Below are 17,639 nucleotides of genomic sequence, written 5' to 3' on the forward strand. Positions count from 1 at the left end.
TATTCTATTTTATCTTATTTTTCCAAATAAAGTTATTTTAGAAAATTTTAGAAAATCTATGATAGAAAAGGAATGCTAGCATTCACTTTGAAGTTGGAATTCATACAGTTGGCATTATCTATGTACTCCTATTTTGGGGGGAGCTTTATTAACTGGGATGAGGAATGACATTAATTTTTCCTTAGTAGAGTTTGGAAACATTTTCACGATTCCTGATTAGGATAAAAAGTTATAATATGGCTGTGTCACAAAGCCAAAATCAGCTTCCCAAAACTGCAAAAATTAAAATCTTTTAAAATCTTCTGGAAATGTTTTCCATTTCTAGAGTAACAGGGAGTTAAAAGCAAATGCTACCATACTTTTACTTTTTACTGCACACTGTAGAATCATTCATTCTTAGTGCAGAATAACCAGGTGAATGCATCTTAATATTCTCCATCAGACTTTCTGTGACTTTGTGAATCTAATTGTTAATAGTTTTTGAACAAGAAGAAAATTTAAGTATGTCAAATATTTAAATCTGCGTAAGCCTTTGCAACTAAGTCTCTTCCCCCACTGGGATTTATGTCATCTCTAAGAATCTTTGGTTTTGATAGGATTGGATAATTTTTAAAGTGTAGAAGTCTTGGAACCTACTAAAATTACTATTTGAAGCCATATGACCATTCTAGGTGTCAAAGGTGTAACTGAGTCACAGGCAGCTAATTGCAAGTGCTTCTCAGCCACTGATTTTAAAAAATCAGTCTCCCAGCATGCTTTCAATGTGCCATGCAAAGGCATATTATTCCCTCTCCAGCTCCTCAGGGCTTAAAGCTTTCTCTTTGGTGAGGGTGAATGCTTGACAGCATGACGCTTAAGCATCTGCTCATTTCAATTCATCACGGGAAAGCTGTTTTAACGAATGAAAAGTCTTTGCAGCTTTGAGCATTTTGAATGAAAACTTCCAGAATTTTCTTTGCTAATAAGACCTGATAATGGCAGCAGTTTGTTTTTCTTAAAGAGGATGGAAGTACACTGAGTACAGGCATGGGAACTGGGAACGTGAGCACGCACAGCTATTTTCGTGACTCCCTGTGTTCCTCCGGAGGGATGTGCCCTGTCTGACTGGGCTAAGAAGACAGAAGAGGAACCCAAATGCCAAGTTCAGAAAGCTAGGGATCTTTCTGGCTCTAGCTGGCAGCAGCAAATACCTTCTGTAGACTGTTTCCAGATTTTTGGTTGCTTAGTACAGTATTTGTTTTAAAGCCTGGTCTCCCTTGTAGTTTAGCGCCAAGGTAACACAAATAAAGCAAGGTTGTCTGTAAATTGAGACTGATGAATAATGCATGACTTGTCAGATAATGGAGAGTAAAGCAAATATGTCTTCAGAAAACTAAAGTGTGTTTTATACCACTTGTCCTCAATACCTTTTATGTGGAATTTTTTTTTTTTTCGGTGTTCTATCATTTACCAATGTTTTTCTTAAACCGATTGCTGCAATGAAAACAAAAAGTTGGATTGAGTATAGGCATTTCATCTAGAACTTATTTCCTATTTCTAGACATGTTCATATAACAGGAAATAAGTGATATCTCTTAATGATATTTCTTGGACATCCTGTCCACTTTTAAGCTTAGAATACTTACCTGGAAAATCTTTATTGCTTAACATCCTGTGATTGAAAAATGACTGCCTGTAACGTGAATGTTTTCTTTTTGGTTAAGGACCAGGCGAAAGAGGAGCGCATATTACCTCTTGAAGTCTTAGCTTGTTCATTTTGGGCTTGCTTTTTACTGGCATTTAACATCTGTCACTCTGTTTATTTTTAATATGATGCTTTATATGTGGTATTTTGTCATATATGCTTTTTGTGTTGCATGGATTTGTCTGTATGGGTCTGTGACAGTTGAAAACATGGTTATGATGCCTCTTGGCAGAAACTGTGAATGACCAAGTTGTTGGAGGGGTATGTCGTTATAATTTAGTCCTTGTAATAGGACTAAGCCATTCAATCTATTGCCAGGATCAACAGGAAATGAAAACTGATTGAAGGTGAAGTTGTAACCAGAGACAACTAAGAGATGTACATTTCATGTGTGGGTTTTGGCCAAAAAAAATTCTGTAGAACTGTGAGGACACTTAAAATAACAAAAAGGAGGGGCGCCTGGGTGGCTCAGGGGGTTAAGCCTCTGCCTTCAGCTCAGGTCATGATCTCAGAGTCCTGGGATCGAGTCCCGCATCGGGATCTCTGCTCAGCAGGGAGCTTGCTTCCCCCTCTCTCTGCCTGCCTCTCTGCCTACTTGTGATGGCTCTCTCTCTCTTTAAAAAAAAAAAAAAAAAAAACAAAAAGGAGGGGACAAATAAATTAGATGTGAGTTTCTGGGGGTCTTGTCCCTAGCGGACATTCAGCAATGTCCATAGACATTTCTGATTGTTACACTGGGTGGGTTGGGGACTTTGCTACTAGTGATCTGGTGCTTTTGTATCCTGGGATACCACTAAATTGTCCTGCAAGACACAGGACAGCCCCCTACGATAAATAATTTTCTACCCCCAAAATATCTATAGTGCTGCTATAGGGAAAACCTGATTTAGACCGTAAACCTATAAATGAAATGTTTCTTGTGTTACATTATCATAGTAGTTTGTAGTCACTCTAGAGCCTGTTATCCAGGTTTTAATACTGATTATGCTTTAGAGAATTCCTACAGCACCTAATGAAAATATATTCAAAAATGCATAAATAAGTATATCCTATCTTCCCCTGAAAGTTCAGGACTCCAGGGATCCCAAACTTAGTATCATGGAATTTCTACCTGCTGTTTAAAGCAATCAGTGATTTTATATTTAGGACATTTTCTACATGTTGGTCCCTTATGATCCCTTACTTCTTAGATTATCTCTAGTCTGTGAGGCAGACAGTAGGTATTAGATGTGTTGCAGGTACACAAAGGAAAAGACACAGATTTTGTAGCTTTCCCAAGGACGTAGAGCTAGTGAGTGGGAGACCCGGACAAGGTCATCGTTTAATGAACTAACCCAGGTAGACCAGTTGGCAGTGTGACTGGCACATAGTAAGCCCTCAGGAGTTTAATGTTATACTGGTAATTCTGATAAGGAAGGAAAGAATTCTTCATGATCTGGCTGAAAGACTTCTGTACTCAGAAAGTTCTAGATTTTATCAGTGTGGCCTGGGGTGGCCTCGCTAGTCTGAAGCTGTGTTGGGAGTTTTGTTCAAGAGATCCCATGCAGTTATGTTTGCCTTCACAAGAATAGTTGGTGTATAGCACTGATGGTTATTAAAATACAAGCGGTGTAACCTTCCCCCTTTTCTTAGAACAATCCCTTCCTTGCTTCGAAGATGAGGACTTGAGGCTCAGAGAAGCTAAATGATGTTAAGTTGGGATACAGATTGGTGCCACTACCAGGCTTGGAACCCTTAGCAGGTCCTCAGTGCTCGGTTCAGCCTGAATGGAATGTGCCCAGGCTTTCTTTGGGTAACTTTACACCCTTAGGAACAAAGGGAACTCCCATTTCTGCCTCACGCAGGGATTAGTCTGCTCTGGATGGTGTTGGACTCCCTTAGTTCACACTGGGGATCTCCTCCTGGGTGCTAGGCTCTGTGCTCTGAGCTCTCAGGAGGACAATGTAGCCTCTGTTCATGGTGAACATGTTCTCTGAAAAGAACTGTGTTAAGGTTTTATAGTGCAGGAGGGTGAGAACTAATAGAGCATGCATGGATGTGTCTGGGTCAGCCGAGACTATCAGCCTTCCCTCCTACCAAAAGATTATTAAAATATTAGCATTTCCGTGTTCTGGAACTTATGGAATCTTATGTGTTGGGTATCCAGATTATTCTCAATCCTTGGTCCTGAAAAATTTTTTCCTCCCTCTTTTTAGGATGTCTGTTAAAATCTGAGCACAAAAAGTCTTATTCTTTGCAGTTATAGCTGAATTTATATTTTCAAAATCACATAAGTCAGGTTTATATATAGTCATACCTAGTTAGGTATATATTTTTAAAGATCCAGTATATAATTTGATATATATTTTATGTATAAGTCCTTAATACTCTTCAATAAATCCTACAAAGCTTTTCTTACAAAACTTTGGGGAGGAAATCCTGATTTATCCTACACACACAAAAAGAAACACTTTGAGTTTATTTTGCTTGATTAAGTATGATAAAAACATACCTCATTCTTGCCGCAGGTGTTAAATGCATGTATCCTACATGCCTTGTTATGTGTTAATGTGTTTTTCTCCAAACGACATGTGGACTTGTGAGGGAGCTAAACTAAGTGCGTGCGTGTGCGCGTGCGCCACACACACACACACACACACACACACACACACACACACACACACACACACTCTACCCTGTAATGCTGAATGATAATGCCAGGAGAAAGGTATAGCTAAAGCATTAGAGGAGTGGAGAGATAGGCCAGACCACTTTTGGCATAGAAGAGGTAGGAATTATTATCAAAGTAGTAGAAAATTCTCTAGATCAACATGTTTATCAACACCTACCATGAGCTGGGCACTCTTCTTGGCCGAGGTGACACAGGAGACAAAATTCCTGCTTTGTACTCTTATAGGATGAGGCAGGTGATGTGTCAATAAACATTTCAAATGGCAATAAAAGCTATGGAGAGAAAGGGTGAGGGATAAGGTGGCCAAAGGAGAGGGGCATATGCTCTTTTGTGTCGGGTGACCAGGGAGGGAAACACTGAGGTGATATCCAAGCTGATGACTGGAAGAGATAAGCCATATGATTGGTTGAAGAGTCAGTAGAAGAGCAGGAGGTTGGGATGCAAGGAAACCAGTTGGCTGGAGCAGTGTGAGTGAAGGGGAGCATGATGGGAGGTGAGCCGAGAGAGGTGGGCAGGATCCAGGTAATGTCCTAGGTCTTGGAAGAATCTACTTTTAACTTGTGTGAAATGGAAAGAAACTGGTGGGTGCACGATACGGAGATGTCACGATCTGAGTGCAGTTCTGAGAAGATCCCTCTGGCTGTGCTTTAAGCATACACTGTTGAGCAGGAAGGGGTAGAAGCAGGAAGACTGGTTATTGTATTAATCCACGTGGGAGATACGATGGCTTGGATCAGGGTGGTAATGGTAGACGTGGTGAGAAGTGGTTGTATCCTAGTTATAATTAGATGGTAGACTGACAGTATTTACTGATGGGATCAGTTATGATGTATAAGAAAAAGGCGTCTAGGATGACTCCAAGATTTTTGGTCTGAAATCTGGAGGATGGAGTTGAATTTCATTGATGAGTATGTTGTGGGTGAATAATCATGTTTTTGGTCTATGACAAGTCAAGTTCGAGTGGTCTGTTAGACTTTCAAGTGGAGAATGAATAGAAAGTTATACATACCCATCCAGTGTGTAGTGTATTTGGGATCCTGAGGAATGAGTGGCATTTAAAAAGGCATACATACTGACGAAGGGCTTTCATGTTGGAACAGTTGAAGACAGGTTCACTAGACCTGGAGCCTGGGTGATAATTTAAGCTACTTTAAAGGTCTAGGTAAGAGTTGACTGTGTTCTGATCTAGGGTATTGGCAAAAGAAGTGGAAAGAAAAAGACACTGAATAAGAGGACTTGATAACTAATTGAAAGTAGGGAGAAGGGAGAGGCAAAGGTGAAAAATGGCTCTTAGGTTTCAAATGTGGATGATTGGAAGCAGGTTACACCATTTACAGCCACAGGCAGAAAAGCAGGTTTGGGGACAAGATTGAGTTTGGCTACATCAACAATAACCATGTGTTTAGTGAGTTATAGTTTACAAAACCCTTCTTAGATATTATTTCAATTGGTCCTTTCACAACTGAGGTGCCTAGGGGATATCCATGCAGATTTATTCAACAAGTAATTGGAATTGAGTCAAGGTAGGGCCTGGCCCCGGGCTGTGGATTGGGAATTATTTGCATAGAGGCCCATTGAATTTCTGAGCTAGCTAAGGGCAAGTGTATCATAAAAGAAATGTGGTGATAGCAAACTCTTGGGAGGGTGAAGTTTAAAGGCCCAAGAAGGAAATGTAAAGTTACTTAAATAACTTACTTAAATAAAAGTGGAGTCTGTTACAATGAAATAAAATCCACAGTGCATTATGAAAGCACATTTGGAGTACTCCACTTTGAAAAGCTCTCTCTCATTCCTGCCTGCTCTCTAGTATTCATAATGGACTACCCCATGCCTACTACTCTAATCTCCAGTGCAATTGACCATCCCTTCTGGGTGCCTCTTGCCTAACGCTGCACTCTCCTCATTGGCTCTACTCTAGATTGAACTCTCTGAGAGCTAATCCTCAGTACATACTCATAACAGGATCACACATCAGGAGACGTGCACTCTGCCTTAATAAAACAGAGGTCTGTGGAGGTCATTCCATTTTAACTGGCTGTTAGAAACTACCCATGGTGCTTTGAGAATACATCTAGTGCGGTGGTGGGTGGATTTTAGAGAATCCTTGAGAAGAAGTAACACGTTTATTCATGGTAATGAACTTGAGGAGAAAATATCAGGTAGTCATTAAATTATTTAATAAGTGTCCAGAAAAGGCAGCCAGACCTTAAAAGATTATCTTTGGGGGAGATAGAAACATACAGATGATTCTAGTAAACATTTCTTTCTAAAGTAAGCCTTTCATGCATGGACCACTCCAAATATGAGCATTGAATTATTTTTTTCAGACTCATGGAGGGCTCATTTAGCCATTTTGTGAAAGAATTCACACTTGAGTTGAGTGCTAGGCTCTTGTTTCTGCGTTTTGGAAAAACACCATTTATCTCTGTAGTGCTTTTTCTGTGATAATATCATGAAAACGTCTAGGTATAGTACAGCAGAAATTTAGATGGAATTTCCAAACAAAAGCCCAGCCTTCCAGTTTAACCCTAAATCCGGTCATGTGACCCTTGGTTACCATGGGTATTTTTGTCGTAGGAGTAAGTCCATGAGTGATGTCAGCGCGGAGGATATTCAGAACTTGCGTCAGCTGCGTTACGAGGAGATGCAGAAAATAAAATCACAATTAAAAGAACAAGATCAGAAGTGGCAAGATGTGAGTACTTTTTATATTGGGAGAAGGGAAGGCTGGGGAAGAGTCTTCTTGTTGGACTCCTCCTTGCTTCTCTTACAAGAAGATCAGTGTACTTGAGATGATTTTCCTTCCTACAGAATGCAGTTCTACAGAAAAGGAGATCAGCTTCCTTGGAAAAGGCTCGTACCCCTTTCTGGCCCATCACTATTTTAAAGGCCACTGTGAAAAATATAGTAGGATATTTATTTTCTTATATTCCCTGAGTTCTCAAAAATGTGAATCTGCTTCCTTACAGTGCGATTAATCTGTTCCCGTGCTGTGGTTGGTTGAATTTGGGGGTATGACTGTTAGTGAAGCTTGTGAAGGGAAAAGACTTAACTCAGAGTTTAGAGGAGCAGGGTTCCAGAACAGTCTGGGCATTAGCAGGGAGAGATGAAGGGGGTTCTTAGAGTTAATAGAGATTTGGGGAGAAATAAGAAATACAACTAGGAGTCATATTTTGCTGGAAAAGTAATTGTCTGATATGAATCAAAATGAGATGTTTTCACAGGGCTGACTTATATCCAGATGTTTATATGGACACAGACTTAATATTTAGCTTTGTCCCTGCAGGGAAAACGCTTGGCCTTTTTTGAAAGGGGTAATTGTTAGGAACCAAAGGACTGTCTAGAAACACAATAGATAAATTATACAGAGCAAACCCAAAGGAGTTCGAGGATAACTTTATGGGAAGAGTAGAGCGTTAGGATGAACAAAGGGCCAAGGATGGTAAATTTTCGGAGAGATTAAAGTCTATGAAATGAAGTATCTTCTGCCTTGGCTGCATTTCTCAATTTCGGTGTCTCTTTTAGTTGGGAACTTGAGTTAATGATCAAGAAACAGTAATTCAATGTCACTTTGCCCAGATACATGGGGACAGTTTGGGTGGGAAAATAAATATTGAGGCGTTATCTGTTAATGAAGTTGAAAATACATGCTGATTGTCCCGTAGGACTAAACACACACTGCTCTTGTTCTTTTGGGAACAAAAGGAAGTGCTTCTTACTGCCTTCAGGCTGTTCTTAAGCAGGAATGGCCCTGTCAACTCTTAAGGGTATAAAATCGGACTAGTTTAGTCTGAGATCCTGGATGTGCCTCTCTTTGCGTTGGAATCCCATTAGCAGTTCTTAGCATGGCATTTCTCCATTTTGGAGACCTAGAAAAGTCTGTACCATCCAAAATGTCTTAAACCCTTGAGTGTCACAACCAGCTTAGGCTGCGAGGGCTCATTTAAAAGCAAAATCAGGTTGCTTGTCCTGGGGTCACCCAGCTAGGTTAGACTGTTCCTGGGAATATGGGAAACAGGTCCACTTTTCCTATGGGATCTTCCTTATTGCCCTGTTGTTAGGTGGAGTATACCTGCTTGAAAATCTTATCCTCAAGCCTCATCTCCCCAGGAAAGCCTTTTCAAACTCTGCCCTCCCTGCCCGAGGTAGAGTTGTCCACTCTCTCTCCTTCAGACCCCGACCACCCTGTGCTGTACCATCACACTCATTGTTGAACCTTGATTTACAAGTCCCTTTCCTTTCCAGACCAGTTCCTTGAGGGAGCCCACATTGTACGCGTCTGCGTGTTTGTGGTCCTCTGCCTTAAAGTAGGGATCCAGTGCGGCGTATGTTAAATGAAAGATAGAGAGTGCATTTACGCTTCACCATTACAACCCTAACTCTGTTCCACTTGTACTAGTGAAATATGACATTTCACACAGCAGCCAAATTATTGGAGTAAGGTAAAAATGAATTCGAAACACTTCCTGATCTTTCTGACAGGACACCCTATCACAGGCATTTATTTAGCACGCATTGTGAAATGGGCAGGGAGGCAGGAAAACTATAATGGGGTCTATCTTATTAGGTCAGGTTTTTTTGACAGACACATGAGATAAAGGTTGGTACAGAAACGCCAGCTATAAAAAGCAAAATTAGGCCACCTTGGCATCAAGTTGGAGTGAACAGTTTCAGCGATGTAATGGGACACTCTGACGCACTCTCCCTGCTGGAGAGGGTGTGTAGAAATTCAGGTGTGCCTGCGTTGATGTGATTTTCTTCTGCTAGGACCTTGCAAAATGGAAAGATCGTCGAAAAAGCTACACTTCAGATCTGCAGAAGAAAAAGGAAGAGAGGGAAGAAATTGAAAAGCAGGCACTCGAGAAGTCCGAGAGGAGCTCTAAGACGTTTAAGGAAATGCTACAGGACAGGTAATAAAGCTGAGGACATCTCACGGTGGGAGCTCCTAGTGTTAGAAATCCATATTTTATGTAAGGGTAGGATACCAGTATTAAACCATAAGCAAATAGGATTTTCTGTGCAATGAGAAAGCGAAGTATTGCTGTAATAAATAGTTACTTGGATTCACCAAAGAAATGGGTGCTTGATAAAGGTGTGCATTCTTGATTTTTACGTTGTATATTCAAGTGCAGTATTGGGTGGTGTTGGCCATCTTTGGTGCAAAAAATAAACTACCTTTTCTCCTCTTAAGATGAATTTGGGAATGGAATGGCCACATAAAACCAGCTCCCACTCATCTAAATTGTGTAAAATATCAAGTTCCTTTTCATGTTTTAGTGGTGCGATTAAAATTCTGTTTTAAAGGAAGACGATATAAACACAAACGTAAGGGGTTTATTTTTGGCATTCCGACATAACAGGATAAAGGTCCAATTTAAACTTTCCTGTAGAGCAGTTCCTATGAGAAACCTTGGAATATTTATAGGTCAGGGGGAAAGCAAATATGCTTTAAGGATAATGTCAAAGAGGAAATGTGCTGTCAGGTGAAGTTAAACAAAGCTGCTTTGTGCCTTAGAAGCAAATGGTAAGCACAGTTTCATTCATGTAGGATGTATTCCCTGGTGAAAGGTAGCAGTGAGGTTGGATGTGTCATGGGCTTCTCTATAAATATGAGTGGTGTCTTTAATTTGTAATAATTGGCCATGCAAGTCCTATCAAGCTGTATGAAATCATCTACTAACCTGATCTTAACTGCAGTCTAAGTCTTTTGTGGTCTTTTGTTTTTATTAAATTATTTAAAATCATATACAGGAAAAAAAAAAGCATCCAGCCGTATAAAGGAATCCACATCTTTGGAAGGTTCAAACTGGTTGTCGGACAATCAGTTATATTTATAGTATGCTAATTTGGGAAGATCGATAAACTTGTAGGTAAAATTTTGTGAATGTTCCCTTATTCAAATATCCTCATTTTCTCATTAACATCTCTTTACAATTAAAAAATCCCGCCGAGGTATTTGAGACCCAGTTTAAAAAAAAAAAAAAAAAAAAGAATCTAGTTCCTACAATCTTTTAGTGTGGCACTAAAAAAAACAAACAAACCTGTATTTATACTCCTATTCTGTTACTATCATGTTGGTTATTGTGTGATGTCAGTAGCCTTTTTATTCTTAATCCGTTATATGTTACTGCCCAAATGAGCTCTGTCTCTCCACCTCGGTGTGTCACATGCGTAACTTGGTGTCATGGTGTGCTTCTTCTTGCTAAGGGAATCCCGGAATCAAACGTCCACAGTTACCTTGAGGAGGAGGTTGCATTCTTCTGATGACATATTGCATGAAGAGATGCTTTCCCCTGCACTGACCATGTCAGAAGCGAGTTACCAGAGTGAGACAGTAGAAGAGAAGGGAACAGCATATTCTATAGAAATTCCTAAACAAGATTTCACGACTTCTGCAAAAAGAGAGGATGCTGAGGTGGCTGACTTTCACCTTCCTTCTAAAAGCCCCATCGAAGAACAACTCCCAGACTCTTTGTCCTCTCAGCCTTCACCGACGACACAAAGAGAGTCGACTCGAGTTTCAGCCTCTCTCCCCAGAAGTTACCAGAAAACTGATACAGCCAGGTTAACATCTGTGGTCACACCGAGACCTTTTGGCTTTCAGGCAAGGGGAATCTCATCACTCCCGAGATCCTACACGGTAAAAAACATGTTCCCAGGTTATTCAGTCTGTTCTCAAGAGCAAAATGTTGGGGAGCTTGTGTAGAAGTTTGATTTACCTCTACTTGATATAGAAAATATGCATAGCTTATGTATAGGGCCATTTTGTGTCAGCTGGTCTAGAGTCAATAAGTGTTTAATGCTTAAAGGAGAACGAGTCTGTGGAACTGGTTAAACTTGACATTCAGTGAAAGTAAGGCCTGATGTATTTTAAAGAATGAATAAGCTTCTCCCTAAGGCAGAGCACATTTCAGTGTTGTATTTTCTCAAATAAAGCTTTTGTATTAGGCTAAACCATATGAAGATGCTAGTAGCCCTTTTTGACCTACAAAACCGCAATTTCACGTGGTTTAACCTAAATATTTTCAGGTGCCTTAGGTACAACTTTCTATTTTTCTCTGATTACCTGCTTTATTAGAACTTGATATGCTTGAATGCAGTTATTAAAATGTATCTCATGGTTCTATTTATATTGGGATTTTTAAGAATAGAGAAAATGGAAACATTTGCCCTGAGAATGAAACAGGATTATGTAGCAGAAGGTGAGTGCATTGCAGGAGAATGTTAAGATCAATGTTCAGATTCGTTTTTACCCCTGCTAGTATAGTATCCTAAAATTTTAAGAAAACACTTGAAAAAAATATCAAGGTAAGGAAAACCTCCCTAAACTAGCCAGGAAAGTCCTAATCGTTATAGTAAATAAAATAGAGATATATTTGGCTGCATAAAAAAAAATCAAATATATATGGCTCATTAGTAACAGTCAAAAGACAACTTACAGACTCAGAAAAATATAGTAAAATAAATTCTGGATGTAAGTTGAATATCACTAGGATTTCACATGTTCCTACAGATTGATAGGAAAAAGATAAGGAGTAGAATAATGGATATAGAAATGAGTGGCCAATTTAAGGAAGAGAGAGTTCAAAAGTTTGATAACATAGCACACACTAAAAAAAAAATAAAAAAACATAGCACAGACTGAAGCATGTTCAGCCTCATGAGAGCAAGAATGAGGTGTATAGTTTTTTACACATCAGATTGACAAACACTCAAAATATTGAAAATGTCTAGTGTTGGCAAGGATGCTGAGAAATAGCCATTCTTCTCCATTCCTTTGGGAGTGCATTTCTACAGTTTTTTTGGGAAGATAAATATATATACAATTTATATATTACTTTTTAAAATACTACATGTATTACATCTGAAATATCCTTTGGTCCAGCGAGTTTACTTTTGGGAATCTATAAAAATAAATATTGCAGTTATAAAAGTATGTGGGTACTTGTTGCAGTGTTTTTGGAGGTTACAGAACACTTGAAACAACACTGAATGCTTATCAAATGAATAAATTGCAGAAATCTGTACCATGGAGCGTTCAGCAATTAAAAGGCTAGTCGAGAGATCTGTCTATTGACCTATCGGGGTGATTTAAATGAGCAAAGCAAGTTTCAGCAGTATGTTCATAATATCATCACTGTAAAAATCGATTCCTCTTCCCACTACGCGCGTGCCTGTCTGTGAGCAGGAACAAATGTGCTCCGAGCTTTTAGGCATAGATGCTGTGGGAGATAGGTTACTTTTATAGTTTTAAAGTATTTAATGTACATGTTTTTTAAACAGAAATCTAATGACACCAACCTTGAAATGGTGTTTTCCTTTTTAGATGGACGACTCTTGGAAGTATAACGGAAATGTAGAAGAAGCTAAGAGAACTCAGAACAGTCTGGTCAGCACCTCTGTGCAGAGACCGGACCTAAGCCAGCTTGTTTCCGGCAAGTCCAGCGAGAGTGAGAGAGCCGAGGTGGGAGAAGGTGTGACGGAGCTGCCGTCCCCTACACCCTCCTTCTCATCCCTTTCCCAGGACCAGGCTGGCACTTCCAGAGCCACACTTTCTTCCACATCTGGCCCCGATTTAACGTCTGAGTTTGGAGAAGGGGGAAGCTCACCACAGATGGAGGACTCAAGATCGCAGGTGCGTTTGGGAAGGCTGCCTGTCCCCCAAGCTCGGAAACTTAAATATTGAAACCTGGAAATGGTGCTTCTGACCTCTGGGCATTATTATCTGGGTTGATTGTGTCCAAAATGATGTGGCCGTTGGTTTTTAGCATATCTTAGAAGAAGTAGGCCTTTTCCACCTTTCCGTTTGTAGGTCCAGACAACCCTTGTATTGTGTGTGTATTGAGGCTTTTGGGACCAATCTCTTTAGGGTTTGGCTGGTTTTTTTCCTCTCTATTCCTCAGTCTAGCAACTGTTGTCTTATACCCCTAGTGGTCAGTGGTCCCTGGTTCAGGTGTTGGGGTCACCTGGGAGGTTACAGATTCAGGTCTAACAGGTAAGTGAGGTTAACTGACCACAAGGGGAAACGGGTACACATGATAGGTTCTGGCCTCTAGGGACGTGGCCTTTCTTTCCTATCATATCAACCTTCTCATGACTTTTATTTGTTTATTTGAGAGAGAGAGACCTTGAGCCTGTGAGCAAGCAAGTGGGGGGAGGGGCAGAGGGGAGGGGAGAGAGAGAATCTTTCAAGTAAACTATCCCCCCCAGCAGGGAGCCCTCTACCAGATTGGATCCCATGACCCGTGAGATCATGACCTGAGCCGAAACCAAAAAGTTAAATGCTTAACCTACTGAGCCACCTGGGCACCCCAACCTTTCCATGACTTTTAATACTAATTTACACAGTCTACAATTTTGTGGCTTTTCTTGTATCTTAATGGGAATATTGAGGCCTTGTTACAGTATGACAGTTATATTCCTTCATGTTTGGAGTCTAAACAAAATGTACTATCAGAAGAAGAATGATGGGGATGGGACGGGGGCATTTGTAGTTTTTCCTACTTAAAATCACCATAGATGGCTTTTAGGAGAATTACTAGGTGATGAATGTAGTATGTTTTGTACATAAGCTAAAAGTCATTGCTTGTCTAGAGAAAAGAAAGCTTTTCTTAAACCCCAAAACCAAAGCCCCACCCCCAAACCCCCAAACACCTTTGTTAAACAGTTTGATAGCTGAACCCAGTAGCGTGGAGGAGCTCCTTTGGTTCTCTGGCTTAGTCAGGCATTCTCTGCTGCCTTACCATCATGGTGTGTGTGTCTTCCAAGGCACAGTACCAAGTATATAACTTGGCCTAAATTATATTCATGAAAGAACTATGTCACTAAGTTGATATGGCATATTTGCTACAGAAAAGCTTTACAAGCTTAAGAATTCTTTCTGATTGTGAAGTACTTTGTGCTTGAGAAAATTTGGGAATGCAGGAAAGGGTGTATGGCAGAAAGGACGGGTGATTCCATCTTTTAGAGATGACCTTTGTTAACATGGAGGTATATTTCTTCGTTGTTCCCATGCATATTTACAAACATGTATCCAAAAGTGATCTCTTCAGCTTGCTAAAATCAGTAGGCATAAATTTTTTTGCTTCGTTTTTAAAGAATTGGAAATCTGTAATTAGCATCCTGAATTTTAGGGGATGAAACAGTAGCCTCTGGTATACTTGGAGAGCATAAGGGACCAGTGGGTGAGTAATAAAAGCAGAAGCGAGGTGTCTTTTGTTTTTATGGACTTGCGTGTTTGCCTTCACATTTTCAAATAGCAAACCCAACAAAACAGCCTTACAGCCTGTTGTGCACTCGGTGGTAGGACGCCCTCAGGCTGGCAGCTGCCACCCACATCCACAGCTTAAGAAAAAGAGGCAAGTGTGGTGCTGGGTGTGTTCCAGGTTGCTGGAGTTCAGGAGAAGCTGAATTAACGTGGCGTGGTTTCAGGTTTCATCATTAATGGATTTATGCTCCTTTGTCTCCAAACCTGGCATGGCATCCTACCAAGCAAAATTAGGCTTCGCTGAGTCCAGCGGTTGGAATTCTTGCACATACATACAGCTCACACCATGACTTGCCCAACTCTGTGGGGCTTGGCCTGTCCCCTCCTCCCCTGTGGCCAGAGCTGCTGCTCAGGTCCCATCACCTGCTCTTACCACTGAGAAGGAGCTTGCTGCCTCAGGAACAGGGCTGCGAGCGTGCAGACAGCCCGTCACCAATAAGTCAAGCGTGTCTGTGACGCTCTTCCAAGTGTTTGGCCACACTCTGTCGTTCTAGGTGTTCAGAGAACAGAAGAATAAAAAGTAGTATGTGGGCAAGCATCTAGATGTGTGGGAGCTTGGTAAGTGTTCTTCGGGTCTTCCTTCTTCATCCCTTTGCCAGTCACATCCTTTCATTTCGTCCTCCAGAGTCTCCCCAGCGGTCTTCTTTTCTGTCCCTGCTTCCACCAGCCTCATTCTCAGGGCCCTTCCCCAGCAGTGCGAACGCTTTGTACGTTGTCACCTATGTCTGTGCGATCCCTGCAAGCCCGTGTTAGGTTGACTTGCATGATGTCAGGCTGCACTTGGTCATGTCTGGGCTCCACGGCCTCTGGTGGCACTGTGGTCTGTTCAGTGAGGTTCACAGCCCTCAGGGGAGCACTCTGGCCCCTCCGCACTGGCCCTGAGCTCCCTTTGGAGCGCTGTAACCACTGCTCACTGAGCTCTGGCCATGGGCCATCCAGGCTTCTCGGGCCGTTTTTAGTCCTCAGGGACCCTTGTGTCCCTGTCTTGCTGTTGTGGAAATTGAAGCATGAGCCGTCATGTCACTTGTCCAAGACCATACAGGGTCCTGAGTGGTGGAGTCAGGATTTGTAACCAGGTACTCTGACTCAAGGTCGCCTGTACCACACTATGTCATGGAAAAAAGAATGCAAAGTAGGTGAACGAGCCGCACGACATTGCTTGCTTTTTCTTAAACACCTCGTCCATGTTCTTAACACATCACAGAGACTTGTTCTTATGTTCCCAGATTCGAAAATGCTCATTTCACCCATGTTTGTCTTGTGAAGTTCTCCTGCTCTCTCAAAGCCCAGGAGGGTCACTTCCTTCGTGACTCAAGACCTCTTCTTTTCCTAGTTGGAATTGAACTTTTCACCCTTTGTGAAAGTTTCATTTGCTGGATTCCTTGTTCCAAATGTTCGTTGTTCCTCCGTCACTGGTCATCTTTGTACCCTCCATAGCCTTTCACATAGTTGGCACTTTTGTATTTACTGACTCGAATTGCATTCAAGGCCTTGATCACCAAACTGAAGTATGAACTTTGCTGGCAGGTAATTTAGGTCCTCATAGGCTCATTAATGTGGGAGTGTTAAGATCAAGGTGTGTTTTACGACTTAAGGGCTGTGCTGTTATGTAGAATTATTTTAAGGAAACAAAGTCTGGGGGGCAGAAACTGGATAGGAGCCTCTTACAGAATTTTGGTCATGAGGTGGTTCATGCCGTTAAGAAGGGAAGGCTTAATGAAGGAAGGAACTTAATATAACCTCATTTAAAATCTGCCCACAGAAATTTCTTTCCCATCTCCATTGCCCAGGTGGGGTTTCAGTCCTTCCCATTCCCTTTTCTCCCCTGCTTCTCTTGTGATACTGCTTCTTTTCCTCCCTCCTCTTCTGATCCAGGCTGCCAGGGCACTCGTGAACGTGACCCCAAGGCAATGGAAGAGAGTGACCCCAGAGCTCTTCATCTTCCTCTATCTGCCTCACAGCTGTGGCTTTGATGATTAATTCCCTGACTGGTCTCATCGACAGGGTTTTGTTTCCTTTTCTGTGTTGTTCCAGCCCTCTTCTCTCAGACTTCATCCAAATCCCCATTGCAGAACCTCTGCCCCAGATTTTTTTTAAAGTGTTCCCCAGAAGCTAGATGAGAGAAATGGAAGGAAGGAAGCTTTTTACATGTTTACGTCTCAATCGCCAAGCCTGCCCTGGTCTGGTGCCCCTTTTGAGTAGCACCCAGGGCTAACTGTGTCACAGCAAACCCTCCCCCCCCACCCGACTTGTCTAGACTCCCCTCTCCAGGAGGGCAGGAAGCAAGCCTGTCCCCATCACTGTTAGAACACTACCATCTGAGCGTGTTTGTTGAATGCTGTGTTCTCAGGGCTGCAGAGTTAGGTACGTGTGTGTTAAATAGGACTTTCTTGAGTTGACCTGGAAACTGCTTAACCAGCGTCTATGTCATGTGTAGCATTGTTTCCACGCGGAACAGAAAGTAATTACATGATGGCTGGGCGTACCTTGGCACTTCTTAAGTGTTTCACTTAATCCTCCCAGTAACCTTTCACAGTAGGTGGTATTATCCCCACATTTTCGAATGAAATACTTGAGATTTGAAAGTTACATAACTTGCCCTGGGCTGGTTAAGTGCTTAGGCCACAACTGTAATTTCTCTGACCTTATTTTTTTGGAAATGTGACAAACTCCAATTTGAGAACTGCCTTATGTGTAGTTAAGTCTCCAAATGTTGACTTAACTTTGCTGTATCTCTAGAATCTTAGAGCCAACAGGGACCAAAATATCCTCTGTTTCATAAAGATAAAATCATTCTGAAGATTGTTTTTGAGGAAAGCTATATAGTTTTTGAATCTTACCAGCACCGAATCAGAAATGTGGGATTTCTGAAATGCAGAGTTGGAAATCTACCCAATAGGCAGTAAGGAGCTACCAGCAATGTTAAAACGGGGTACAGTAATGATAATTGGCATCTTCTGTGACTACAAATCTGGCAGCTGTGTAGAAGATGGAGGGAAAGAAGGATGGGGGCAGCA

At 41.4% G+C, this 17,639-nt stretch overlaps 1 protein-coding gene across 5 annotated transcripts in view; it reads left to right on the forward strand.

The window, feature by feature from the left end:
• LMO7 (LIM domain 7) overlaps nt 1-17,639 on the forward strand; it is a 207,034-nt gene that overhangs the window by 160,781 nt on the left and 28,614 nt on the right. For all 5 annotated transcript variants that reach the window (XM_046028238.1, XM_046028239.1, XM_046028240.1 and 2 more), the window contains 4 exons: nt 6,933-7,050; nt 9,123-9,265; nt 10,563-10,995; nt 12,682-12,990. In XM_046028238.1, coding sequence (XP_045884194.1) covers nt 6,933-7,050; nt 9,123-9,265; nt 10,563-10,995; nt 12,682-12,990 — 1,003 coding nt within the window. The remainder of the gene's footprint in view (nt 1-6,932; nt 7,051-9,122; nt 9,266-10,562; nt 10,996-12,681; nt 12,991-17,639) is intronic.

This window comes from Meles meles, chromosome 14, assembly GCF_922984935.1.
Source record: "Meles meles chromosome 14, mMelMel3.1 paternal haplotype, whole genome shotgun sequence".
Classification (NCBI taxonomy): domain Eukaryota; kingdom Metazoa; phylum Chordata; class Mammalia; order Carnivora; family Mustelidae; genus Meles; species Meles meles.